The sequence below is a fragment of the Cherax quadricarinatus genome, chromosome 39 (assembly GCF_038502225.1).
Source record: "Cherax quadricarinatus isolate ZL_2023a chromosome 39, ASM3850222v1, whole genome shotgun sequence".
NCBI lineage: Eukaryota > Metazoa > Arthropoda > Malacostraca > Decapoda > Parastacidae > Cherax > Cherax quadricarinatus.
This window is the reverse complement of record NC_091330.1, coordinates 5,359,040-5,383,379: the sequence shown is the minus strand read 5'-3', so window position 1 is coordinate 5,383,379 and position 24,340 is coordinate 5,359,040. Positions and strand designations below refer to the sequence as shown.

At 41.2% G+C, this 24,340-nt stretch overlaps 1 protein-coding gene across 2 annotated transcripts in view; it reads right to left on the bottom strand.

The window, feature by feature from the left end:
• Positions 1–22,327, bottom strand: part of LOC128696295 (A-type potassium channel modulatory protein KCNIP1) — a 285,448-nt gene extending 263,121 nt beyond the window's left edge. Inside the window, exon 1 of one of the 2 annotated variants that reach the window (XM_070092301.1) lies at positions 21,494–22,327. In XM_070092301.1, coding sequence (XP_069948402.1) covers positions 21,494–21,960 — 467 coding nt within the window. In that variant the 5' untranslated portion in view covers positions 21,961–22,327. Of the gene's footprint in view, positions 1–5,654; positions 6,087–21,493 lie in introns of those variants that run through there. The other variant, XM_070092302.1, reaches the window with a different exon arrangement.
• Positions 22,328–24,340: the final 2,013 nt, after the last annotated feature.

Below are 24,340 nucleotides of genomic sequence, written 5' to 3'. Positions count from 1 at the left end.
TATCACCACTCTGCTACAACCACTATCATCGCTATCACCACTCTGCTACAACCACTATCATCGCTATCACCACTCTGCTACAACCACTATCATCGCTATCACCACTCTGCTACAACCACTATCTTCGCTATCACCACTCTGCTACAACCACTATCATCGCTATCACTACTCTGCTACAACCACTATCATCGCTATCACCACTCTGCTACAACCACTATCATCGCTATCACTACTCTGCTACAACCACTATCTTCGCTACCACCACTCTGCTACAACCTCACACGTTACCACCCCTACTACCTATGCCGCTTCATACACTTAACATACCATAATGGCATCATTTGTCACCAGGCTACCATTACTCATGGTGCCAGCATCTGCATGGCCACGATGGCCCTCTCACTGCCAAAAATATTATCGGGATTTATTGCCAATTCGTCCTCTAAATATCTCCAAAGGGACCTCTTGGCGCTGCTGACCCCTCGTTAAATACGATAATATATATATATATATATATATATATATATATATATATATATATATATATATATATATATATATATATATATATATTATATATTATATATTATTATACACACACACTTAGACATGGCCAGCATGTTCAGTTGTTGTTCAGAATGAACATCAGAATGGGGAATAAATGTGATCCAAGTGTCTTTGACCTCGGAATGATTGTTGGTGACACACAGGGTGGTTTGTGTATCTCAGAAACTGCTGATCTCCCGGAATTTTCAAGAAGAGTTTCCAGAGTTTACATAGAAATATGAAATACGCAGAGCATGCAGTGAGTGACAGTTATGTGAACGACAACGCCTTGGTAATGAGAGAGGTCAGAGGAGGATGACCAGGTTCAGGATGACAGGAAGGCGATAGTATGCAGAAGAGCATCTCTGAGCGCACAACATGTCGAGCCTTGCTGTGGATGGACCTTGCAGTAGATCACACCGGGTTCCACTCCTATCAGCTATGAGCAGGAATCACGATTCACGATTTCTGCTGCGACATGCAGATGGTAGGGTACATAATTTGGCAAACTTCTGGGATGTGGTGGAATGGGAGATTCGTAGCATGAAAATGCAGCCGACAAATCTGCATCAACTGTGTGATGATACCATGTTAACACGGACCAGAATCTCTAAGGAATGTTTCCAGCACTTTAAATCCATACCACGAAGAATTCAGGTTCTGGTGATATACAGGTGACACGTGGCCTTAATGACCCTCGTGTAGACGATAGGATTTAAACCTGTTAACCCAACTAACCATCATTGTGCTTGTGTTGGTAGTTTTCTCCATTGGGAAGGGAGAGGCTTATCAACGGCTCTTGTTCCAAGGAATTAGAGCTAACCCTCTCCCTCGGATCAGAATTGATTTCCGCCTATTTGCCTGGCGGTGTGTGACTCCTGTGAGTTTAGTGCTTTAATAATAATAAATAATAATAATATTCCTTAAGTACGCACTTTATTAAGTATTTTTGGAACAGTAAAAACAACTTTTTTTCCTGGCATGAATATTTTTTTTTAAATAATTGTTTGTGTACTGATACTGAACATTATTTATTGACTTAATGTTCCTCCCAGCCTCTCCCTCACCCCCTCCAACACTCCCTCATCACCTACAGCACTCCCTTATCCCCTCCAACACTCATTCACCACCTCCAAAACTCACTCATCATATCCAACACTCTTTCACCCTCTCCAACGTTCCCTCACCCCCTCCAACACTCCTCCCTCATCACCTCCAACACTCCCTCACCCTCTCCAACACTCCATCACCTCCATCATTCACTGGTGGCTGGAGATGTCACCTCCCTCACGGAAAAGGCGGATGCTGGCAGCATCACTCGGACTGGAGCAGATGTCACTGCGGGAGGCAGCGTCGCTGTTATGATGCGGATTTAACGCACTTATTGTGACTACTGGAAAGGATAGAGAGAGAGAGAGAGTGAGAGAGAGAGAGAGAGAGAGAGAGAGAGTGAGAGAGAGAGAGAGAGAAAAGAAAAAAAAGGTAAGAAAAATATGAAAAGAAGTAAAATAAAAAGAAAAGAATAATAATGAGAAGAAAAGGGACAAGAAAAAAAAGAATAAAGAATGGAAGAATTGCAAAGGAGAGAGAGGAGAAGAGGGAAGAGGGTAGGTGATAAAGCAATAAAGGGAAGGGAGAGATAAGAGGGGGAGATGAGAAACACGAATGGATACGGAGAGGAAGCGACAGGGAATGCTACGGAGAGAGAGAGAGAGAGAGAGAGAGAGAGAGAGAGAGAGAGAGAGAGAGAGAGAGAGAGAGGAGCCAAAGGGGAAGATAGGAACAAGGGACGAAAGAGAATTAAAGAGAGAAGTAGATCTTTTCATTTACACGCAGTAATTACTCTCTTCCACAGTGATTAGCAGATCTTGATTAGCAGATCATCTTGATTAGCAGATCATCTTGATTAGCAGCTCTTGATCAGCAAATCTTGATTAACAAATATTCTTGATTAGCAGCTCTTCTTGATTAGCAGATCACCTTAACTAGCAGATCACCTTAACTAGCAGATCACCTTAACTAGCAGATCTTCTCGACTAGCAGATGTTGAATAGCAAATCTTTTCGATTAGCAGATCTTGATTAACAATTCAGCACAATCATGTATTTTTTTTTAATTATATGAAAATCTTGACAATATGTATATAACAGGAAGCTGGTGCAAAAAATAAGCTAATTGTTTAACGAAATAAGCAATCGTATTTTTATTTATTGTAAATATCTTAATTAGTAATGTATATTTAAGAAGCCTTGTTAGTGGCTTTAGATTTCATTGGTAGAGTGATTTTTTTTGTGTGTGTGTAAGGGAATAACGTCTGGGCATGATTTGTAGTTTTACGATCATCTTCTCAGCGGTTGCTCAAAGCTATCGCTGTTTACGATCATCTCAGCGGTTGCTAGAAGTTATCGTTGCTAGTGTTAGTACTGTTGGTCCTGTGACTGGGGCTCTCATTCCTGGCGTTGATCGTTACTGTTGGGCAACTGGGGTGCCGTTTACACCTGTTTGTCTAAATACGATACATGTGCAACACTTAGATACCTAACTGTTGCACATGGATGTGTTTTGACTTATGTACTTGTCGGTATCGTTTATCATTATTATATTAACACCTATGTCTGCTGCTCACCACGTCACAGCGAATTATGGAGTCTACTGTCTGGTTATATAAGAGTGGTGTAACGATGTCTCAATTCTTGTGTACAACGATGGTAGAGTTCTTCGTTAAACTCTAGCCCTTCTCTCTCCCCCCCCCCCCCAAAAAAAAAGAAAATGTGGGTACAAGAATGCCAGGGGAAACTCTGGCCGACAGACAGCAGTTGTAAGTGCAGAGATGATCTGGAAATTTAGTAAAAATATTGTATGTTTTCTATATTTTTTTGACGTCTCGCATTCAGTTTCCATCTTTTCACTAGAAAACCTGTCCTATACGTGCTTGTATCACCCTTCCTAAGATGTCCTGGGATACCATTTCATCACTAGGCTTTCTGGAGTTAAAGACACATTATGTACACGTGATATTATATTACGTTTGATCAAACATTAAATTGTTTACTCGTGTGTCTAAACCACAAGTTTTCACGATTTTCCTTTCTATTGCCCTATATGAATTTCCTCTGGAATTGGTTGAACTGTTATTGTTGACCTTATGTTCTTATGTTATGTTAATTATTCCTCCTTGGCCACCATACTTGTCTCTGTTTACCTATTCCCTGCCAACTCTTGTGTATATTTAGCTCTTCAGTGCTTACTCACTTACGATAACAGAAGGTCCATTGCCCATATAGCTAATTTCAGCAGTTTATACATTACATCTGTTTACTTCTTCCCAGGCCAAGGTCGGAATATCCGCTTTAAAAATAGGTTAGACTAATGTTTTGGTTGGACAGATATGAGAGTTAGAAAGGTTGGCTTTGAGAAGGTCCTGCAACATGGTCTATTAGTATTGTAGTATTATATAAATAGTTTAATAAACCGACAAGTACATGAATCAGACACTAATGCAACGTAAAAGCGTCTCGATAACCATGGGTCAGCAGGCCTGCTGCAATGCTCATTATGCAAGTGGTTGTGAGGTGTGCTTGCCTAGAATGGGCCAGTGAGCATGTTGCCGTGCTCATGTATTCTTATGATCATAATCAAGTGGTCGCTTTCACAAAGTATCAGACGTAACATTAGAGTATAGTGGACACTTGTCAAGGAATTAATGTAAGAAACCCCGTTGGAGACTGACACAGTGTAAAGAGAGAATTATATTTCGATCTCCATTGGAAGTTATCTTCACACAGAAGATCGAAATATACACTCTCTTATTTACTGTGTTTGTGCCTTTCCTGGCTTTTCTTAATTTACGGACCACCAGTTTCACATTAAATAATGATCTTAAATCTATACAGACTTTTCTTTTGCCGCCGAAGCGGCTTGTTTATGCACAAAATATCCATCCTATGGAGGTTAGCATATGGATAAACAAAAGAGCCAGGAAAAGGTTTACAGGAATACATCTGGATTTATATCTACAATTTGTCTTATGAAGAATAAATCCACACGGAGTTGGTTGCGCCGCGACTGGCAGCTGTAATTCTTAAATACACTTGTGTAGTGAAATAATTGTATTGTGGGTCAGAGAACTCAAATACTCGTTTACTCGCCAGAAAAAAATCCCCTGACAGAGGTCGCTGCCCTAGAACGACACGCTCAGTAGTGGCACAGTGTCCTTAGACAAGCTATATCTCAGGGTGAAGGTCAGGCAGTGTTTTCTCCACCGGCGGACCAAGACAGCAACGACCGCTGGCGTACATATGCATTTGACACCCGTTTACCAACTTACCCTTCGTTTTACAACGTTAGTTTTCTTACTGGGTTCCTGGCTCTAGTTAAGTTTGGTGTAACTGTAAATGCCATAGAATCAGTTACGATCGAGGAAATAAGATTATTGCCATTAAGAAGGCAAATAATTGTGTGTGTAGTGTCGAAACTCGGCTGTTAGTTTTAACCTGATATGTTATATGTGATAAATAATATAGGATATGCCAAGGTAAGATGACAGTGAAAATAAGGTATCAAAAATTTTGAGCCAGTATCCTAATTATGCTTTTTTTTTGGCATAGTTTTCTTGCGCCATCATCCGCAGGATGCATATAAGTAAACAGTAAACTACCCGCCATCAGCCACAGGATGGATAAAAGTTGAGGAATAAACTAGCCACCTTGTTTGAAAAATCTAATGTTGTGTATATCTGGCACTACTACGGTGGGTTCTCCATCACGTATGTGCTAACAATGTAGTATCGTTATTATTGGACGATTTAATCATCAGCACGGAAAAATGGAAAAAGGGGAGACAAAAGCTTCACAGATCTCCATGGATTTATCATCAGTTCCAGAATAAAATGTTCAGTGCAGGATATTCTTGACCAGAACACTCCTATATTGTACCGTTTCTGGCAATGATGATAAATCCATTGAGATTTATATACCTTTTGTCCCTCTTTTTTTATTTTTTGTGTAGTTGATCGAAACACACACACACACACACTCACACACACACACACACACAGACACACACACTTGTTTTGGCCAAAGTTTATATGAATTCATTTTTTCTCTTACCTGACGAAGCTGTGCATAGCCCAGCCTCCTGAGATCTGAGTGACCATTCTGCCAGTCCACGATGTTTACTGTAAGTACTCTCTTTCAGCACTGCTGTCTCCTCTGCTACTATCCCTACTACTTCCACTGCTACTAAATTCCCGTCACCACTCGTTGGGGCTCCGTGCCATCACGACTATCTTTCTGGAAGCACCACTCCTCCAGCATACAGAAGCCACACTCTCCATCACTACTGCTACTACTACACTGTTTGGCACTGCTAGTACTAAACTTCAGTCGAAAAGGTGTCAAGGAATTTGCTCTCCCTCACTTGCGTCCACCGCTAGTGCCACACCACTGTTAGTATCATCCATCAGTGTCACACTACTACTAGTATCCACCATTTGTGTCACACCTCTGCTAGCGTCTACCACCTGTGCCACACTACTAGTTACCACCACCAGTGCCACACCAATACTGCCATTAGACAAGGAGGATTCCACTGACCCGTTGGACGAGATCAGTGCATGAGGGTGCCATCCCAGGCCCCTCCTCCACTTTGGCTATGCGTCATTGGCACTGACAGCCCGATACTGGCACCAGACTCGGTAGGATTATTATTTATGTCAAGTGCTGAACCCAGGAGGGCCATTTACTGAAGGAATGGTGGAGGCTCGATTCTACGTACACTTAAGTGCAATCCAGATACTACCGTCTAGTATTCGTTTTGTTGGCAATAGACTAGGCAGAGCAGTCAAAATATTACTGTTGAGTAACATGCAACAATACAAAACGTCACGTCTCGACTTGCAAGCATAGCAACTGCAGAAATACCACTTTTAAACCCCCACCCCCCTCCAGTCATCCACTATACACCCCCCTAGTCCCAATAATAACATCCATACAACCTCCACCTCTTTTACTCACCTCAATATTCTCTCTCAGTGGGGATACCAGTGGTGGTATCGGTGGGGATACCAGAGAAAGTGATACAAATGTTGTTACCATTGAAAGTTATAACAGCTAGGTTTCAGGACAATTAAATCTGCATATTATATACAGTAATAGTGATATGGTATATATTCTTCTAGTTATATATATATATATATATATATATATATATATATAAAATGTCGTGCCGAATAGGCAGAACTTGCGATCTTGGCTTAAATAGCAACGCTCATCTTGCCATATAGGACAAGCGAAAATTTGTGTATGCAATAATCTCGCCAAAATCATTCTGAACGTAACGAAAAAAATATATTTCACTGTGTTTGTTTAGTATTAAATTTTTGTAAACAAATCTAAAATATATTTAGTTGGGTTAGGCTAAAATAAATTGTTCTTGTTATAATAAGGATAGGTAAGTTTTCTAAGATTCTTTTGGTGAAAAATTAAAATTTTTTACATTAACATTAATGAAAGAAATATATCTTTAAACGTATAAGAGAAAATTTTAGAAAGGACTTAATTTTAAATGAGTTCTTGCTAATTGACCAGTTTTACATATTCGGCACGACATATATATATATATATATATATATATATATGTATATATTGTGTGTAATGTAGTGTAGTGAACTAGTCGTCTACCTGATACCTTAAACCACTCAGCTACAGATTCCTCATAACGTTAGGTATCTTGCTGGACTGCAAGCCATGATTTTCCTAATCCCAGGTACACCAGTGATCTTTAAGCATGGTCTCCATGCTATTTCATGCTCCATGCTTACTTAACTCATTTCAGTATCTATCTTAGATGCTTGTCAGAAAGAAGTGCAGGAAATTTAAAAAAAATAGTAAGTATATGTAGTGATGAGTGAATAGAGGGAGAGGCAAAGTACGTTCCTGGTTAAGATAGAGAATTGGCTTGACATCACGTTGATGAGCCGGGAGACGTGTCAAGCCCTTCTTGTGTTTGTTATGGTTGGTTAATTGGTCCTGTCGACTGCTTAAAAGGGTCATTAAAACGGCGGGTTACCTGTTCTCCAGTAGTCAGAAATATTTTAATCCCCCAAAAAGAGTATTTAAATTAGCTCTCAGTCTCTCAGCAAATGCTCTTACTCGTTCTAAGAGACGCGTCCTTGGCGGTGTATATATGCTGTGTTGGGTCTTCAGTGTGTACTTGGTAATTGTATCTGTTTGGTATGCTCTTTTTTGACGTACAGAAGTTGTTTGATATATAATATCTGCTTCCAGTGTATATTTTTCTTGTACATGGATTTTGGAATCAGCCGTCCTTGATCAGACACGTGTGTGTGTGTGTGTGTGTGTGTGTGTGTGTGTGTGTGTGTGTGTGTGTGTGTGTGTGTGTGTGTGTGTGTGTGTGTGTGTGTGTAAGGGGGGGTTAAAGGAGAAAAAGGATTAAACTTTCACTGAAGAAGAGAATCGAAGGAAATTTGTTCACGACATAGAAGATACTCTTGGCGATTTATATAACAAGATTTATATACCAAGATTTATATAAGACGTACGCGAGTGCGTGAGCACGCACTCGCGTACGTGTACACACACACACACACACACACACACACACACACACACACACACACACAAACAAAACCAAAACACAGCTTGAAAAGTCATGACAAATACTGTATGGAGACACCTTCAAAACATCACTGTTGCCGGTGTTTGTTGACAAGGCGGCGACTAAACATTTGGGCAAGTCAACAAATAAACATCTTGGAGGAACTGGCATATGTAAACACGGGCGAAAAGTGCCATCTGGTGAGGCACTCCCATCTCTGGTTTACCCAGCACATTCTCGCTCAAGACTGATAAACGTTCAGATTTGAACGTTCATTGTTTTTCCTCGACCAATTCATAGTGACTGTAAATGAGGTAATATATATATATATATATATATATATATATATATATATATATATATATATATATATATATATTTATATATATATATATATATATATATATATATATATATATATATATATATATATATATATATATATAACTACCAGTTTCTGTAACTGTTGTTATAAACGCTAATTTGAAGCCGTTGATTTAATAAATGTTCTAACAAGGAATCTGTTTTGACAGGAGGTGTTACCCAGGATTTGTTTCAACGGGTGTTAAACCAGGACCTGTTGTTTTGACTGACATTGTTACAAGGACCTGTTGCTTTGACAGGTGTAGCACCACAACCTGTTGCTTTAACAGGTGTTCTTACCCTGTCATAAGACGCCTCGTACAAGTCTAGAGAAGAGCGGTATCACCTTTTCTTGCTCGGACGTGGATCATTCTGCCCAGAATGATTCTCGTGCACATCTCAACGTTCCCCAGATGCTGCTGGGCCATCACGCTGCCAGACGTGCCGAGGGTGTATCTATTACATTTAATTTGCCTGTGGTTAAACGTACTTTTTAATAGGTTTATTAAAACCTCATCTAACCTAACTTCAAATCACTTTGTGTATGAAACAGAAAAAAATGCGATTAGTAAATTTAACATAGGAACATAAACATAGAAAATAGTCAGTAATAAGCCACATAGATTCATTTGTATATTTCAACCCCCATTTGGGATCCTCTTCATCTGCTGAAGAGGGTCCCGGAACGGAGTCGAAATATACAGATTTAAGTCTTAGTTACTTATAGTTAATAGAAAGTTAATGAAAATTAGCACACGAGCAAATGAAAGAAACTAAAAATGGGTACACGAATATAATGAAAATTAACGAACGAATAGAGAGAGAGAGAAAAAAAAAAATTATGAGCACACGAAAGCACAGATATTAATTGGTTCGGAACTATTTAAATGCGAACTGAAATTTTTCCACAAAATATTTAAAAAAAAATCTTAGGACGTAAATTTCTCGAAATTCATAACTTATCAGGTTTAATATGTTAAAGATGAGCTTGGAGAAGCGGTGTCCCGCGGCTCGGTTGGTAGCGCACTCGGCTCACATAATGAGTGTCCGTGCTTCGATCCCCTGTAAGGGTGGATTATTATTATTATAATCAAGGGGGAAGCGCTAAACCCGGAGGATTATACAGCGCCTGGGGGAAGGATGTGGAAGGCATTCAGGCTTAATTCGGGGAACTGGAGCAAAGATCCAATTCCCTAAATCAAGAGCCCCTCACCAACATCAAGGAACCTTCCTTGAGGGGTGTAAGGGTGGAAACGTTGGGAATGTCTCCCTACCTCTGCTGCCCCTGTTCACCTAGCAGTAATTATGTACCTGGGAGTTAGTCGACCGTTGTGGGTGGCATCCTGGGGTTGGTGGTGCTATACATTAGCTGGCTTTGAAATGAGCTGGGGTAGGATAGCAGCTCTCAGCTTGTAAATGATCTGGGGTAGGATAACAGCTCTCAGCCTGTAAATGATCTGGGGTAGGATAACAGCTCTCAGCCTGTAAATGATCTGGGGTAGAATAACAGCTCTCAGCTTGTAAATGATCTGGGCTAGGATAACAGCTCTCAGCCTGTAAATGATCTGGGGTAGGATAACAGCTCTCAGCTTGTAAATGATCTGGGGTAGGATAACAGCTCTCAGCCTGTAAATGATCTGGGGTAGGATAATAGCTCTCAGCCTGTAAATGATCTGGGGTAGGGTAACAGCTCTCAGCCTGTAAATGATCTGGGGTAGGGTAATAGCTCTCAGCCTGTAAATGATCTGGGGTAGGATAACAGCTCTCAGCCTGTAAATGATCTGGGGTAGGATAATAGCTCTCGGCTTGTAAATGATCTGGGGTAGGATAACAGCTCTCAGCCTGTAAATGATCTGGGGTAGGATAACAGCTCTCAGCCTGTAAATGATCTGGGCAGGATAACAGCTCTCAGCCTGTAAATGATCTGGGGTAGGATAACAGCTCTCAGCCTGTAAATGATCTGGGGTAGGATAATAGCTCTCAGCCTGTAAATGATCTGGGGTAGAATAACAGCTCTCAGCTTGTAAATGATCTGGGGTAGGATAACAGCTCTCAGCCTGTAAATGATCTGGGGTAGGATAACAGCTCTCAGCCTGTAAATGATCTGGGGTAGAATAACAGCTCTCAGCCTGTAAATGATCTGGGGTAGGATAACAGCTCTCAGCCTGTAAATGATCTGGGGTAGGATAACAGCTCTCAGCTTGTAAATGATCTGGGGTAGGATAACAGCTCTCATCTTGTAAATGATCTGGGGTAGGATAACAGCTCTCAGCCTGTAAATGATCTGGGGTAGGATAACAGCTCTCAGCTTGTAAATGATCTGGGGTAGGATAACAGCTCTCAGCTTGTAAATGATCTGGGGTAGGATAACAGCTCTCAGCCTGTAAATGATCTGGGGTAGGATAACAGCTCTCAGCCTGTAAATGATCTGGGGTAGAATAACAGCTCTCAGCCTGTAAATGATCTGGGGTAGGATAACAGCTCTCAGCCTGTAAATGATCTGGGGTAGGATAACAGCTCTCAGCTTGTAAATGATCTGGGGTAGGATAACAGCTCTCATCTTGTAAATGATCTGGGGTAGGATAACAGCTCTCAGCCTGTAAATGATCTGGGGTAGAATAACAGCTCTCAGCCTGTAAATGATCTGGGGTAGGATAACAGCTCTCAGCTTGTAAATGATCTGGGGTAGGATAACAGCTCTCAGCTTGTAAATGATCTGGGGTAGGATAACAGCTCTCAGTCTGTAAATGATCTGGGGTAGGATAACAGCTCTCAGCCTGTAAATGATCTGGGGTAGAATAATAGCTCTCAGCTTGTAAATGATCTGGGGTAGGATAACAGCTCTCAGCCTGTAAATGATCTGGGGTAGGATAACAGCTCTCAGCCTGTAAATGATCTGGGGTAGGGTAACAGCTCTCAGCCTGTAAATGATCTGGGGTAGGATAACAGCTCTCAGCCTGTAAATGATCTTGGGTAGGATAATAGCTCTCAGCCTGTAAATGATCTGGGGTAGGGTAACAGCTCTCAGCCTGTAAATGATCTGGGGTAGGGTAATAGCTCTCAGCCTGTAAATGATCTGGGATAGGATAACAGCTCTCAGCCTGTAAATGATCTGGGGTAGGATAATAGCTCTCGGCTTGTAAATGATCTGGGGTAGGATAACAGCTCTCAGCCTGTAAATGATCTGGGGTAGGATAACAGCTCTCAGCCTGTAAATGATCTGGGCAGGATAACAGCTCTCAGCCTGTAAATGATCTGGGGTAGGATAACAGCTCTCAGTCTGTAAATGATCTGGGGTAGGATAATAGCTCTCGGCTTGTAAATGATCTGGGGTAGGATAACAGCTCTCAGCCTGTAAATGATCTGGGGTAGGATAACAGCTCTCAGCCTGTAAATGATCTGGGGTAGGATAACAGCTCTCAGCCTGTAAATGATCTGGGGTAGGATAACAGCTCTCAGCCTGTAAATGATCTGGGCAGCATAACAGCTCTCAGCCTGTAAATGATCTGGGGTAGGATAACAGCTCTCAACCTGTAAATGATCTGGGGTAGGATAACAGCTCTCAGCTTGTAAATGACCTGGGGTAGGATAACAGCTCTCAGCCTGTAAATGATCTGGAGTAGGATAACAGCTCTCAGCTTGTAAATGATCTGGGGTAGGATAACAGCTCTCAGCTTGTAAATGATCTGGGGTAGGATAACAGCTCTCAGCCTGTAAATGATCTGGAGTAGGATAACAGCTCTCAGCTTGTAAATGATCTGGAGTAGGATAACAGCTCTCAGCCTGTAAATGATCTGAAGTAGGATAACAGCTCTCAGCTGTATAAAACGATCCTTTGCTGACAACGTTTCGCTCACACAGTGGGTTTCATCAAGTCGGAAACTGAACTTTTTAACGACCTGATAAAGCCCAATGTATGTGGGCGAAACGTTCTCGATAAAGGATGACATTTTACTACATGAATATATCCAGCACTTGGTCTGTTAATTTTACTCCGTAAAAAAAAAAAAAAAAAAAAAAAAAAAAAAAAAAAAGGCAAATGCGTAATTTTACCCTTCAAAGATTAAATAAATGGCCTCTACGGTAAAAATCATGAATCGGAAAAAAATTGGGAGAAAGTTATTTAAAGAGGATAACTGAATTTCAAAAGGAAAAAAAAAGGGGAATTTTTCTCACTAAATCCTCGTAAATCGGTAAATAATCCCCAATCGTGTAAAGCCGAAAATAGCTTGACCTAGATCTGTGATGTGGAGGCGTGTGGTGGGTATGTGGACGTGGGATGGGTATGTGGACGTTGGGCAGGTGTGTGGGCGTGGGGTGGGTATGTGGACGTTGGGCAGGTGTGTGGGCGTGGGGTGGGTATGTGGACGTTGGGCAGGTGTGTGGGGGTGGGGTGGGTATGTGGACGTTGGGCAGGTGTGTGGGCGTGGGGTGGGTATATGGATGTTGGGCAGGTGTGTGGGCGTGTGACGGGTGTGTGGGCGTGGGGCAGGTGTCTAGGAATGAATATACTACTACCTATAATAATAATAATAATAATAATAATAATAATATAAAATGGTAGAATATTAACTCAACTTCAGTGATGAAGATCTAGCTGCAATAGCACTTATTTTTGTGAGGCTCTAAATCTGTAAGGGCCACTCAACGTATGAAGTACTGAAGGCTCGATCTTCCGTCCTTAAACCGAGAAACACGAGCAAGGAACACTGTTTACCACGACAGGTGACGGGAACCTCAGAACAGTCGGGGCACCAGAATACCATCCTGCACGCTACTTCGTGGAGGAAGTGAGGGACTTTGTCTTTTTTTTTTTTTTTGGCGTGTGCATAACTAGGGGTAACTAATGAAACTTTGTATTTTGTTATGGGTCTTGAAAAGTCGGAGAAAACGAGATGAAGGGAATTTGAAAACTTGACTTGCCAGTTTCCGTACAGTAAAAGCGGTTTAAAGAAAAAGTACATGCTGGATACTACACTTGTTATGCCAATTGGAGGCTAAAAATGACTTACACATGTATCAAGGACAGAATACTGTGGAATGATGAATTATTTGTAGAAGTGAAGAAAGCTGAAGATCCTCGAGCAAAGAATGATCGATAGCATCGCTCTTGCTATCAAAATACAACCCAAAAGGGGTCATGTGGACACAGCTCCAGTTTCTGCGTGCTGGAAATAAGGTAACTCTTGAAAGCTATCAGAATTAGGGTAAATAGCATTTACTAGCATTTACTAAGGTGTAGGTGAGTTAAGGCAGGGCATGACGGGAAGCTAGTGTGAGGCACTACTAGTACACACACGAAGGTACGCATACACGCAAGTACCTACTACGTACATACACACACCATCCTCAGTTTATTCTACCATTCATCAAAACTCAAGCTATGGCCTACGTAAAATCACTGTGAATGTTTTGTGATCGTGGAGCAACAAAATCCAATTCATTGCGTTTAGTGCAAAGTGACAGAGTTGGACAAGATCGATTCAGTTGACCTGAGCGATGACGATAGGTTACACGTGCCGGTAAACGGAAATATAAGTCCTGCTGACGCTAATGCTATGGACATTATGTTCCACAAGAATGCCAGGGAACTTTTTTGTGCGTGCTTCAGTGACCTTACAAGATTAGCAGAAGCAAAGAAAACTAGTGGTTTTCAACCAGGTGTCAAAAAATAAAGACATTTGCAAGACAAAGCAAGAATGCACCTGCTAGATCGCTTCATCGAGCTGGTAAACGTTTTACGTATGGTCGAAGTGAATCACTAGGCGCCAACACGGAGTAATGCAAGATAAGATGGAGGAAGATATGCACGAAATTGTGGCGATAGAGCAACGCCAGTTCACTAAGTTCACAAGGGAAAACGCATAGTGTCAATATATGGTGCCCTATATAGAAGCTGAATGTCACGACCTGCAAACAAGCAGTGAAGAAATCACGCATAAATCTGACACACACCATAGAACTAAAAAAAATGATAACCTTTTGTTTTTCAGAATTATGCACGAGATCGCGCCCTCGAGTAGACGTGCATGACACCTTAAGTAATTAAGAACTTTTGTTTCTGCCTCGGTCAATGTATGTTCGTGATGGCATAATGTTACACTGCTACGGTAACAACAGACTTAGGGGACTCCTACAGTCTAAATTTGACGAACCTCGGCACGAAAATACACCATCAAATGTGGTTGAAAATGTGCAGACTTAATGGCCTATTAACAAGGCAGGCCTACAAGCTCTTGAAATACCACCAACAATCAAGAACTGCTCAGACCTTGTTAACCACTTCATTCGCCGCATCAACGTGAATTATGAAACGCAATAACAACACAGTAAACACGTGGTATCACAATATGCCAAATAATCCCAGTGAAAAAAAATATTGAAATTCCAAGCGCTTTCTCGATTTCTCACATTTCTCACACTATTCCTTGATAACTGTGAGAAATCACGAAAGCGCATGGAATTTAACTATTTTTTTTTTCACTATGGTTATTTTGCATTAAGAAATGTACAATTGCCTTCATTTGCTTTTGACTCATATATTGATGATTCAGTGAAGACGTTATGTTGGGAGCGACGCCAAGGACACACTGACTCAACCCATTAACACACTGCACCAGAAACTACTGTCCACATTCTTGGAAGTTGCAAAAGCTGCAGACCGCAGCGTAGTTGTTACTTGGAGACAAGTTACTGAAGGAACAAGTGAGGCTGGTACCTCACTAATATGACAGTAAGATAATCGTACACGTAAGAGATGATACAAAAAGCTGGAGAAATTCGGTTGGGCATTCATCTGTCCAGGATGTTTTGCAGGTGTCGCCCTCCAGAATTTGTTGTAACTCTTCAGACAGTGTGTTATGTAGATTTTATTTGGCTCTTTGTGTGTGTGTGTGTGTGTGTGTGTGTGTGTGTGTGTGTGTGTGTGTGTGTGTGTGTGTGTGTGTGGGTGTGTGTGTGGGTGTTTGCGGATATTGATTCAAGTTATTTTGGTCTTGCATTGCATGCGTATGTGTACTCGCCTACTTGTACTCACCTAGCAATGTTTGCGGAGGTCAATTCATAGCTCTTTGTTTCTACCTCGTCGCTATGAACCTGTTCTACTGACTCGAAGCCTCTAGCGCCCTATCATACCTGTACGTGAAACCACTTGCTGATTCGTCGTGCGTTTCTTTTCCTTTGACTGCGAGACTGTGATTGGTGAGGAACTGTACAGGTTGATGGTTGCAATGCTTGTATATAGTTTGAAGACTTATTATTTGTACGTATGCGTATACAAGAATAAGAGTCACCTGTGTATTTCCATATTGTTAAATTAGACACCTTTGCAACTCTTGGGTATCTTTATTGAGGAAACGTTTCGCCACACAGTGGCTTCATCAGTCCATACAAAGGATAAACTAGAAGAACAGGAGGAGAATGAGGTAAACAGTCCCTCAACCTTGAGTCGATGTGGTCAGTCCATCAATCTTGAATAGAATACGGCATGTGAGCGGAGAAGCAGCTTATAGACCGTATGGTAGGAGAGGTGATGAAGCCACTGTGTGGCGAAACGTTTCCTTAATAAAGATACCCAAGAGTTGCACAGGTGTCTAATTTAACAACGTGTCGGTTCTTTGAACCATTCATCTAAAATCCTGTCATATTTCCATATTACCTTCCCGGTACTCGAATACTAATACTTGAGTCTTTGCATTACTCTGTATACATACCTTCTTCTCATGCCTGGCCAATCTTACCTGAAAAAGTAGAAAAGAATAAGAAAAGGGCTTATATTTATTTATTACTGACACACACACACACACACACACACGAGGTTTGATAAAGCTCCATGGAGAAGGGAGTGGTCCTAGTAACGATCAGGGAAGAGGCGGGGCCAGGAGCTGTGACTCGACCCCAGCAACCACATCTAGGTGAATACACACATATACACAATAGGTAAGTACACACACACACACACACACACACACACACACACATTTTTAACACATTGACAGACAGACACTAAGGATGAGTGACCCCCCTAAAAAAAAAAAAGAGGAAACATTCACTATCATTCAGTCAACGTCTTGTCTGAAGTATTCTGACATTTCAGTTGGTGACAGTCTGAACTGCAACATGTCCACCCGTCCTTCAGGGTACAGGCACTGTACTTCCCAGTCACAACCGGTTAAAACCTGTTTCTCCCTGAATCAATTCATAAATATTGCCTTGCTCGCACTCCAACAGCACGTCAGGTCATAAAAATCACTTGCCTCCACTCAAGCTGGTCTAACACGCTCACACAAGTCTGAGGGATGTTAAAGTCCCTTGTACCCAAAAACCTCCTTAACCTCTTATTTCGACATTTCCTGGGGCGACCCCAACCCCTCCTTCCTTCCATCCATCGAAAATTTATACACCCTCCTAGTCATCCTATTTTTTCGCCATCTTTTCTTAATATATAAACCACCCCAGTAACCCCTCCTAAGTTCCCTATGTAACATTTTAAGTAACTCTACACTTAATCTCCAAGTTTCAAACTCTTTGACAAAATATTTAGGCATAATATTCACACCACAATTGACCTCGAACATAACATCTCCACTGCCTCCAGAAATCTCCTCGCTGTAGCGTCTATTCATCCATGTTTCACACCTATACAGCAGTGTTAGTACTACCATACTCTGTTGCGCTTCCCTTTTTACCTCCATGGATAAAGTTCATTGTCTCCACACATGTCCTGCACCACACATCAAGGTCTTGGTCCTCCAGGTTGTCGAAAACAACACTATTTACTGGGCTCTCATTGTTAGGTGGCCGGCCAGGTTGTATAACCTGTCTCCAAAATTACACCACCTGCAATAACTTACACAGTCTCTAAAAATATACAACACACAATGTTTCCCCAAGAAATTTGTTTTCAGATTCGGAAAGAATTTTGAAGTATATTCGAGCACTCCTTTTCGCAAATTGATTTTCATTTCGTATCGAATAATCTACAAAATATTGCAACATTTATGATGAGTGAGAGTTACACAAATAACCCGCACGGTATTGTGCCTTTTTTTGTTATTTAAGAGTGAGAGTCTTCTACCTTGTGATCTGAGGTCACGTGTTGTTTACCTTTCCAAATTATGGAGCTGTAATTATATATACTTGAGGGGCACCTCACGCAACTTTCAGCACCTCATTTCAAGGCATATGGGTGCATCATTCCGCACTGGCTTTCCTTTTGTAAACCACAATCACTGTCCCTTCAAATGCCATCCTCTTCCATCTTATGATTTAACAGTTTTGATAGCACCATGAGAGGGAATGGATCTTGACATCTCTGTCTCTATACGTTGTTAGGACGATGCCTGACCTCGAAGATTAGTCGATAAACAAGACAATTGTTTCCTGACGCGGGTCTTAGTTATATGATGACAGGTCACTGAAGCTTTTGGCCATCTGAACGAGGCCTTCCACTGGCTTACCCGTCCACCCCTTGAAAAACTAATATTAGTTGAATAAATTCGTAGTGACACTGAAAGATTCAATTACATCTATTCACTTGTTTACACACTACTGTATTCGTGAGTCAAAGATTTTGTTAGTATAAGTGTTAAGACACAGAATATAAAACCGCTAGGTTTATTTGTTGTGTATTTGTTTATATATGATACATTGTAAATATGATGATTGTTTAAGTAGAACATTTCTTGTTTTGATACAGACCAACTGTTTTCTTTGGTAATTGTTCTTAATTGTTTCACCATTGATGATGGAATGTGATACTCCGAAACGTTACAGTGATAGTTGAAGAAGTTTGGATATCAAACGAGGACGTCTGCCACAGTTTTTGGTGTTTTTATTCCTTCTTTGTCTCAGACTCACACGAGAAAAATATCTTTCGGAAGGTATATATATATATATATATATATATATATATATATATATATATATATATATATATATATATGCGATAAGATCACAGTAAACAGGTGATATCAGAATATGCAAAACAACCGCTGTAAAAGAATAGTGAAATTCCAAGCGCTTTCGTGACTTCTCACATTATCATAGTTCCTTGATAATGTGAGAAGTCACGAAAGCGCTTGGAATTTTACTGTTCTTTCACAGTGGTTGTTTTTGCATATATATATACAGACACACACATACAGACACACACACACACATATATATATGTGTGTGTGTGTGTCTGTATGTGTGTGTCTGTATATATATATGCAAAAACAACCACTGGTCATGGACCGGGCTGCAGGGGCGTTGATCCCCGGAATAACCTCCAGGTAACCTCCAGGTATATATATATATATATATATATATATATATATATATATATATATATATATATATATATATATATATATATATATATATATATATATAACTTCCTAGCCCAGATATTAATGCAAGTCTGTCACTATTAACATATCTTGTGTTATTCCTGGCTCTGGTAAATACGTCAGAAGTGTCGCTTAGAAATATTAACACCACTACATTGAGAAATAATGTTGGTACTCCATCATAATCACGTAATGTTGGTGCCCCTAGCTTTGAAAAATAATGTTGGCATTCCTGTACTGTATAGTGATGTTGGCAGACCTGGCACTCTTGCAGGGGAGGGGGGGGGGGGTCGGTAGAATGGGGAAGGGTATATAGGGGAGACGTTTGTGTGTTGGGAGGGAGGGAGGTTGTAAGGTCAGTGGCATCTTAGTGGCACGCCATCACGGCTCAGTGCCGCTTGTGGCTCTGGCGAGGAGGGTCGCCTGCTGCCCCCCGAGAGTAAAACGTGTCTCTAACGACGTTTCCCCCCGTCACTGTAGAGCTTTATCAAGTCAAAGACTTGGTAGATCTTTACACTGAGGGGAGGAAACGTTGTTCGAATTTGAGACTTGCTTTACAAACTCTCCTTCCCACGGCACTCTTCGCCAGTCAAAACATTTCCTCAACTTTAGTTTCCCATGAAAAATAAATGTCGGGATTATCTATTTCGATTCAAAATGCTTATAAATGACCATACTTTTTAAAGGGGTGGATCGGTAAGCCAGCGTAAGGTCTCGGTCAGATGACCAAAAGCTCCAAAGGCGGGTCATCATCTAAGACCCGCGTCAGGAGAGACACTTGTCCTGTTTCCTGACGAACCTGACCAAACCTCTATTTCGAAAATGGAAATGATTGACAAATAAAGACAAGAACTATTTGAGGGAGAATAATAAAATAAAGAAACACACCCAAACGTATATTTTCATACGCAAATGAAAATATATTTTTATACGCAAATGAAAACATACTCAAATGGGAATGTTTATAAATGTTTATAATTAGTTGATTTAGTTTACTAGTCTGCAAGTTTGGTTCCTGAAGAAGTCGATTAGAGGAGCTTGGCGCACGGAGGATCGAGTCTCCACTTACTCTTAGTGCTGATGGACCCAGGCGGGTTTATCGTGTCACACGTATTAGAAAGCATAAAAACTGGGGGGTTCTAAATTATTTATTTAATAAACAAAAGAGGTCATCGGCCTGAGCTTTTGCGATATTCAATAATTTATATTTTACAAAACTAACCGTCACATAAGGAGACTGACACTCCTGACGACGTTTCGGCCCTACTTGGGACCGAAACGTTGTCAGGAGTTGTGTGTTCCAGTGACGGTGAAGATAAATGGTACAAAATACCGACTCGATGGAAAAATAAACACGAAAGCAGTATAATGTGATCCTTTATTGACAACGTTTCTCCCAGACAATGGGCTTTATTAAATCACAGACATCTGTATCGTGCCCATTATTCTAAGTTGCAATTTAATTTGTCAGTCAGCTGCGTAGACAGGCCAAGATGGCAGCGGGTGTTCGGTAGCCAGGTGAAGGTGACGCCCGGGTGTAGCATCATGCCAAGTGTATCTCGCTGGCCGAGATAAAAACAGTCATTATCCATCTCTCTGTTGATCGTCATTGTCTAGCCACGCGCACTCCTCTCTTTCTCTCTCTCTCTCTCTCTCTCTCTCTCTCTCTCTCTCTCTCTCTCTCTCTCTCTCTCTCTCTCTCTCTCTCTCTCTCTCTCTCTCTCTCTCTCTCTCTCACTCTCATACATACCAACGCACCTCATCCATTACTGCCTGTCAGTCTCGAGGCTACGCCATTCAGTGTCACTCGCAGCCTCTTGATCACACTTACAAATATTTATCAAACACATAATGGACTCGGCAAGTTATATTGCGCACTTGTGATGAACGTGACGTGCAAAGCACTCCAGGTAAGAGATAAGGAGGATTGTTTGTCATGCGTAGAACCAGAACGAGGATTGTAAATTGCGGTTTGGAATGTATTTGCTGTTTACCCCGTGGAGGATTGATCCATCCGTTCGCTAACTCACGGCCGAGAGCGAGGGAACGCTGAAAGTGGACAGTTGTCTGATTCAGAGAGAGAGAGAGAGAGAGAGAGAGAGAGGGAGGGAAGGGGGTCAGAAGACGAAGTGTTAGGGTTGCAGTGAGGTAGAACAGAGTGAATAACGGCACTGTGAAGGGTAAAACATTCCACAGCTTTAAGAGCAGGTAACATACAGCCATACCAAGTTGGTTCGAAACCTAACACTCGTTTAAGTTATTAGATAACTGCGCGAGCACGAGCGCGCGCGCGCACACACACACACACACACACACACACACACACACACACACACACACACACACACACACACACACACACACACACACACACACAGAATTTCATAATTAAAAGGCGTTAAAGCTACTAGACAGCACGTAGAGCGAACGACAAATGCCGGAAAAGAAGACTTAGAATTATGAGGCAAAACGTAACATCCGAGTAACAGCAGATGATATTTTAGTAAATTGATAGACAATGTTATTATTATTATTATCATAATCAAGCGCTAAACTCGTAAGTGTCATAGAGCTCTACTTCCGCTAGACAATAGGTAAAGACAAATTATTATATACAGACACATCCATCAGCTTACCTGTAGCCCGAGGCGACGGTGCAGGGAAGGCAACAGCGCCAAACAGACACGAAATAGGATTCAGTTCGTCTACCTGACAACTTTCTTCTGTATCCTCCCTGCCGACGGAAGATATAGTTCCCTAATGCCTCTGCTAGAGACGTCTTCTTGCCGAAGGTGGCGTTGGCCTCGTTACCGGAGGTCGGAGTACACTCCGTCAGCGCCTGGACGAAGCTCACTACCTTGTGGGATGGAGTGGGAGATTCCGAGCTCTCGGAGGAGGTGTTGGTGGCGAAGGTGACGACCCGGTGCGTGGGTGTGGAAGTCTCCGAGCTGTCCGTGGAGTGAGCGATGAGACCGCGTCTGCTGCTGTGACTACTTCGTGAACTGAGTTCGCTGTCACAACATTGTCCGCCGCTCCAGGCCATGCTGGCAGGGCGAAGCGTTGGGCGAGTCAGGGTGGAGGAGGCTGGCGTTTCTTCTCTCATCACACTCCACACAACTTGACCCTGACCAACGTACGCAACATTTCCACGATGTATATATGTATACACACACACAAACTGAATGTGGCTTTCCTGCAACCACAGAAAAGAATAAGTCAAAATATCGTGGCTGGAACAGTCCACAAATAACCCAAACTTTTGAAAACAAACTGTGGAATACGTTTCATTTCCTTCTGGATCATTATCAAGTCACAAATGAGCGAGAAGAAGGGAAGGACACACTGCAGCATTTCAAACAGTAGCCAAATTCTCCCGAATTTTGGCATTGCAGATGGAATCAAGTTACGAAATACAAATCCTTGTTTAGAGTTTCTGAGTGGTATAAACATAAAAATTAATTATGGAATCAAAACGTAAGTATTGGCATCTAATGCACTTGCCATATATACATGTATATATATATATATAGTTATATAAATTTATTTTTAAAAGCTTCTAAAAAAATGAGTTCTTTAGACTTAACGAGTTGTGATTTAAAATTGGAATAAAATTGATGGAAAATTAGCTTAGTCAATGAGTTTATCATTATATTATGACAAGAAACATTTATCGTCACTCCTCTTAAGAAATTAGATTTATTTTCGTAGCTGCGCGATCCCGAGATCGGTATCCCCGTACCTCATAAGCCCAACCCCCTCTACCTTAATTAAAGCAAAAGTAAAAAGTACGGCATGCGACATAATTTTCTAATGAAGTTAAATATCACCGTTGAAGGTTTGAAATCAGTCGGAAGAGGCATTAACAAATTATCGCACCGAAATTATCCCACTAACCTAAACAAAAAAAGGCAATTGTTCACCTACACAGCTCTGAAAGTTTAAACCCGATCAGAAGAGGTATTCTCAAGTTATGGATCAGAGGCTATTATCCCAAAATACGTCAGCGCTTTAAATTTAAAGCCCGACAGCATTTACATTATAATGTTATCAGCGTTAATGGCTCGAAACAAATTCGATAAGGCATGCGTAAACAATAGCCTGAAAAAACAGAATTAATTTTTTTTCCATTTTCAATCAGATTAGCCAACTGGCACATAACTCAAAATCAATTCAATCCTTTCTATAGAATACACGATTATTTCATGTATAAATCTGATCCGTAGTCTCCCGTTATTGCTCGTAAACCAGTTTGTTTAATAAAACTGGCATATTAAAATTTACACGGACTAAAATAAATGCGACCCTCTGTTCGAGTATAGGATCGCTGGTTAAGTGGTTAAGGCGACGTGAACGTTGTTCTCTCTCTTGAGGCGGAAGAATGTGTCGCAGGATCTAATCCCGGCTGGCTGCACTTTGATATATATATATATATATATATATATATATATATATATATATATATATATATATATATATATAGGGCGACAGCTGATCAATTCGGACTTCATGGTTTCGTGTGTCACACAGCAGAAGGGAAGTATGCCAGGCATGAGGAGGTCAATGACAACATAAAGAGAAGCCTCGCCACAGCCCGTTGCCCAGCTCAACGGGAACCCCAAGTGCAGAGGTCTGACGGAAGTCTAAAGCGTCCTGATGGAGCCACTATGCTACCTTGGAAGGATGGAAAGCAGATTGCCTGGGACTACACATGTGCCGCCACATTGGCAGACACCTACTTGCCATACTCCGTAGTGGAAGGGGGTGGAGCTGCCAGCCACAGGGAGACTCAGAAGATCCGCAAATATGAAGACCTCCCCACTTGCTATAACTTCATCCCAATAGGGTCGGAGACCCTTGGAGCATGGGGCAAGTGTGCTCCAAAGTTCCTAATAGAGCTGGGTGAAAAGCTCATCATAGAAACAAAGGACCACAGGGCGATCAGCTTCCTCTTTCAGAGACTCAGTGTTGCGATCCAGAGAGGAAATGCCTGCAACATTCTGGGCACGCGGCCCACCGCCGGGGAGCTGGACGAAGTATTCGAGATGTAGCTCTGAGTTACCTATGTTGTTTTACTTTCTATCGTATTTTTGTGAATGTTTTGTCAATGTATTTTGTCTTTAAATAAAATATATATATATAAAATATAGGGGGTGGTAGGAGAAAATTCTCAAACAGTTTCAGGGAGAACCTTGAGTTTTCCCTGAAGCAAGTTTATTCTTTTCTCTGAGGATGAGGGTCCCTATAACAGTGGTACCTCCCTATATTATATATATATATACATATATATTTATTATATACATATATATATATATATATACATATATAATATGCAATAAAGTCGTAACCGTAAAACAGAGTATGCAATATTATGTTTACCTTATAAATATTGCATTTGTCAATGCAGTGCAATCAGCATACATCAAACATAGTCCAATTAAATCTTCTGATGATTTAAATACCCTTCCCCAGAGTGTCACGGTCCG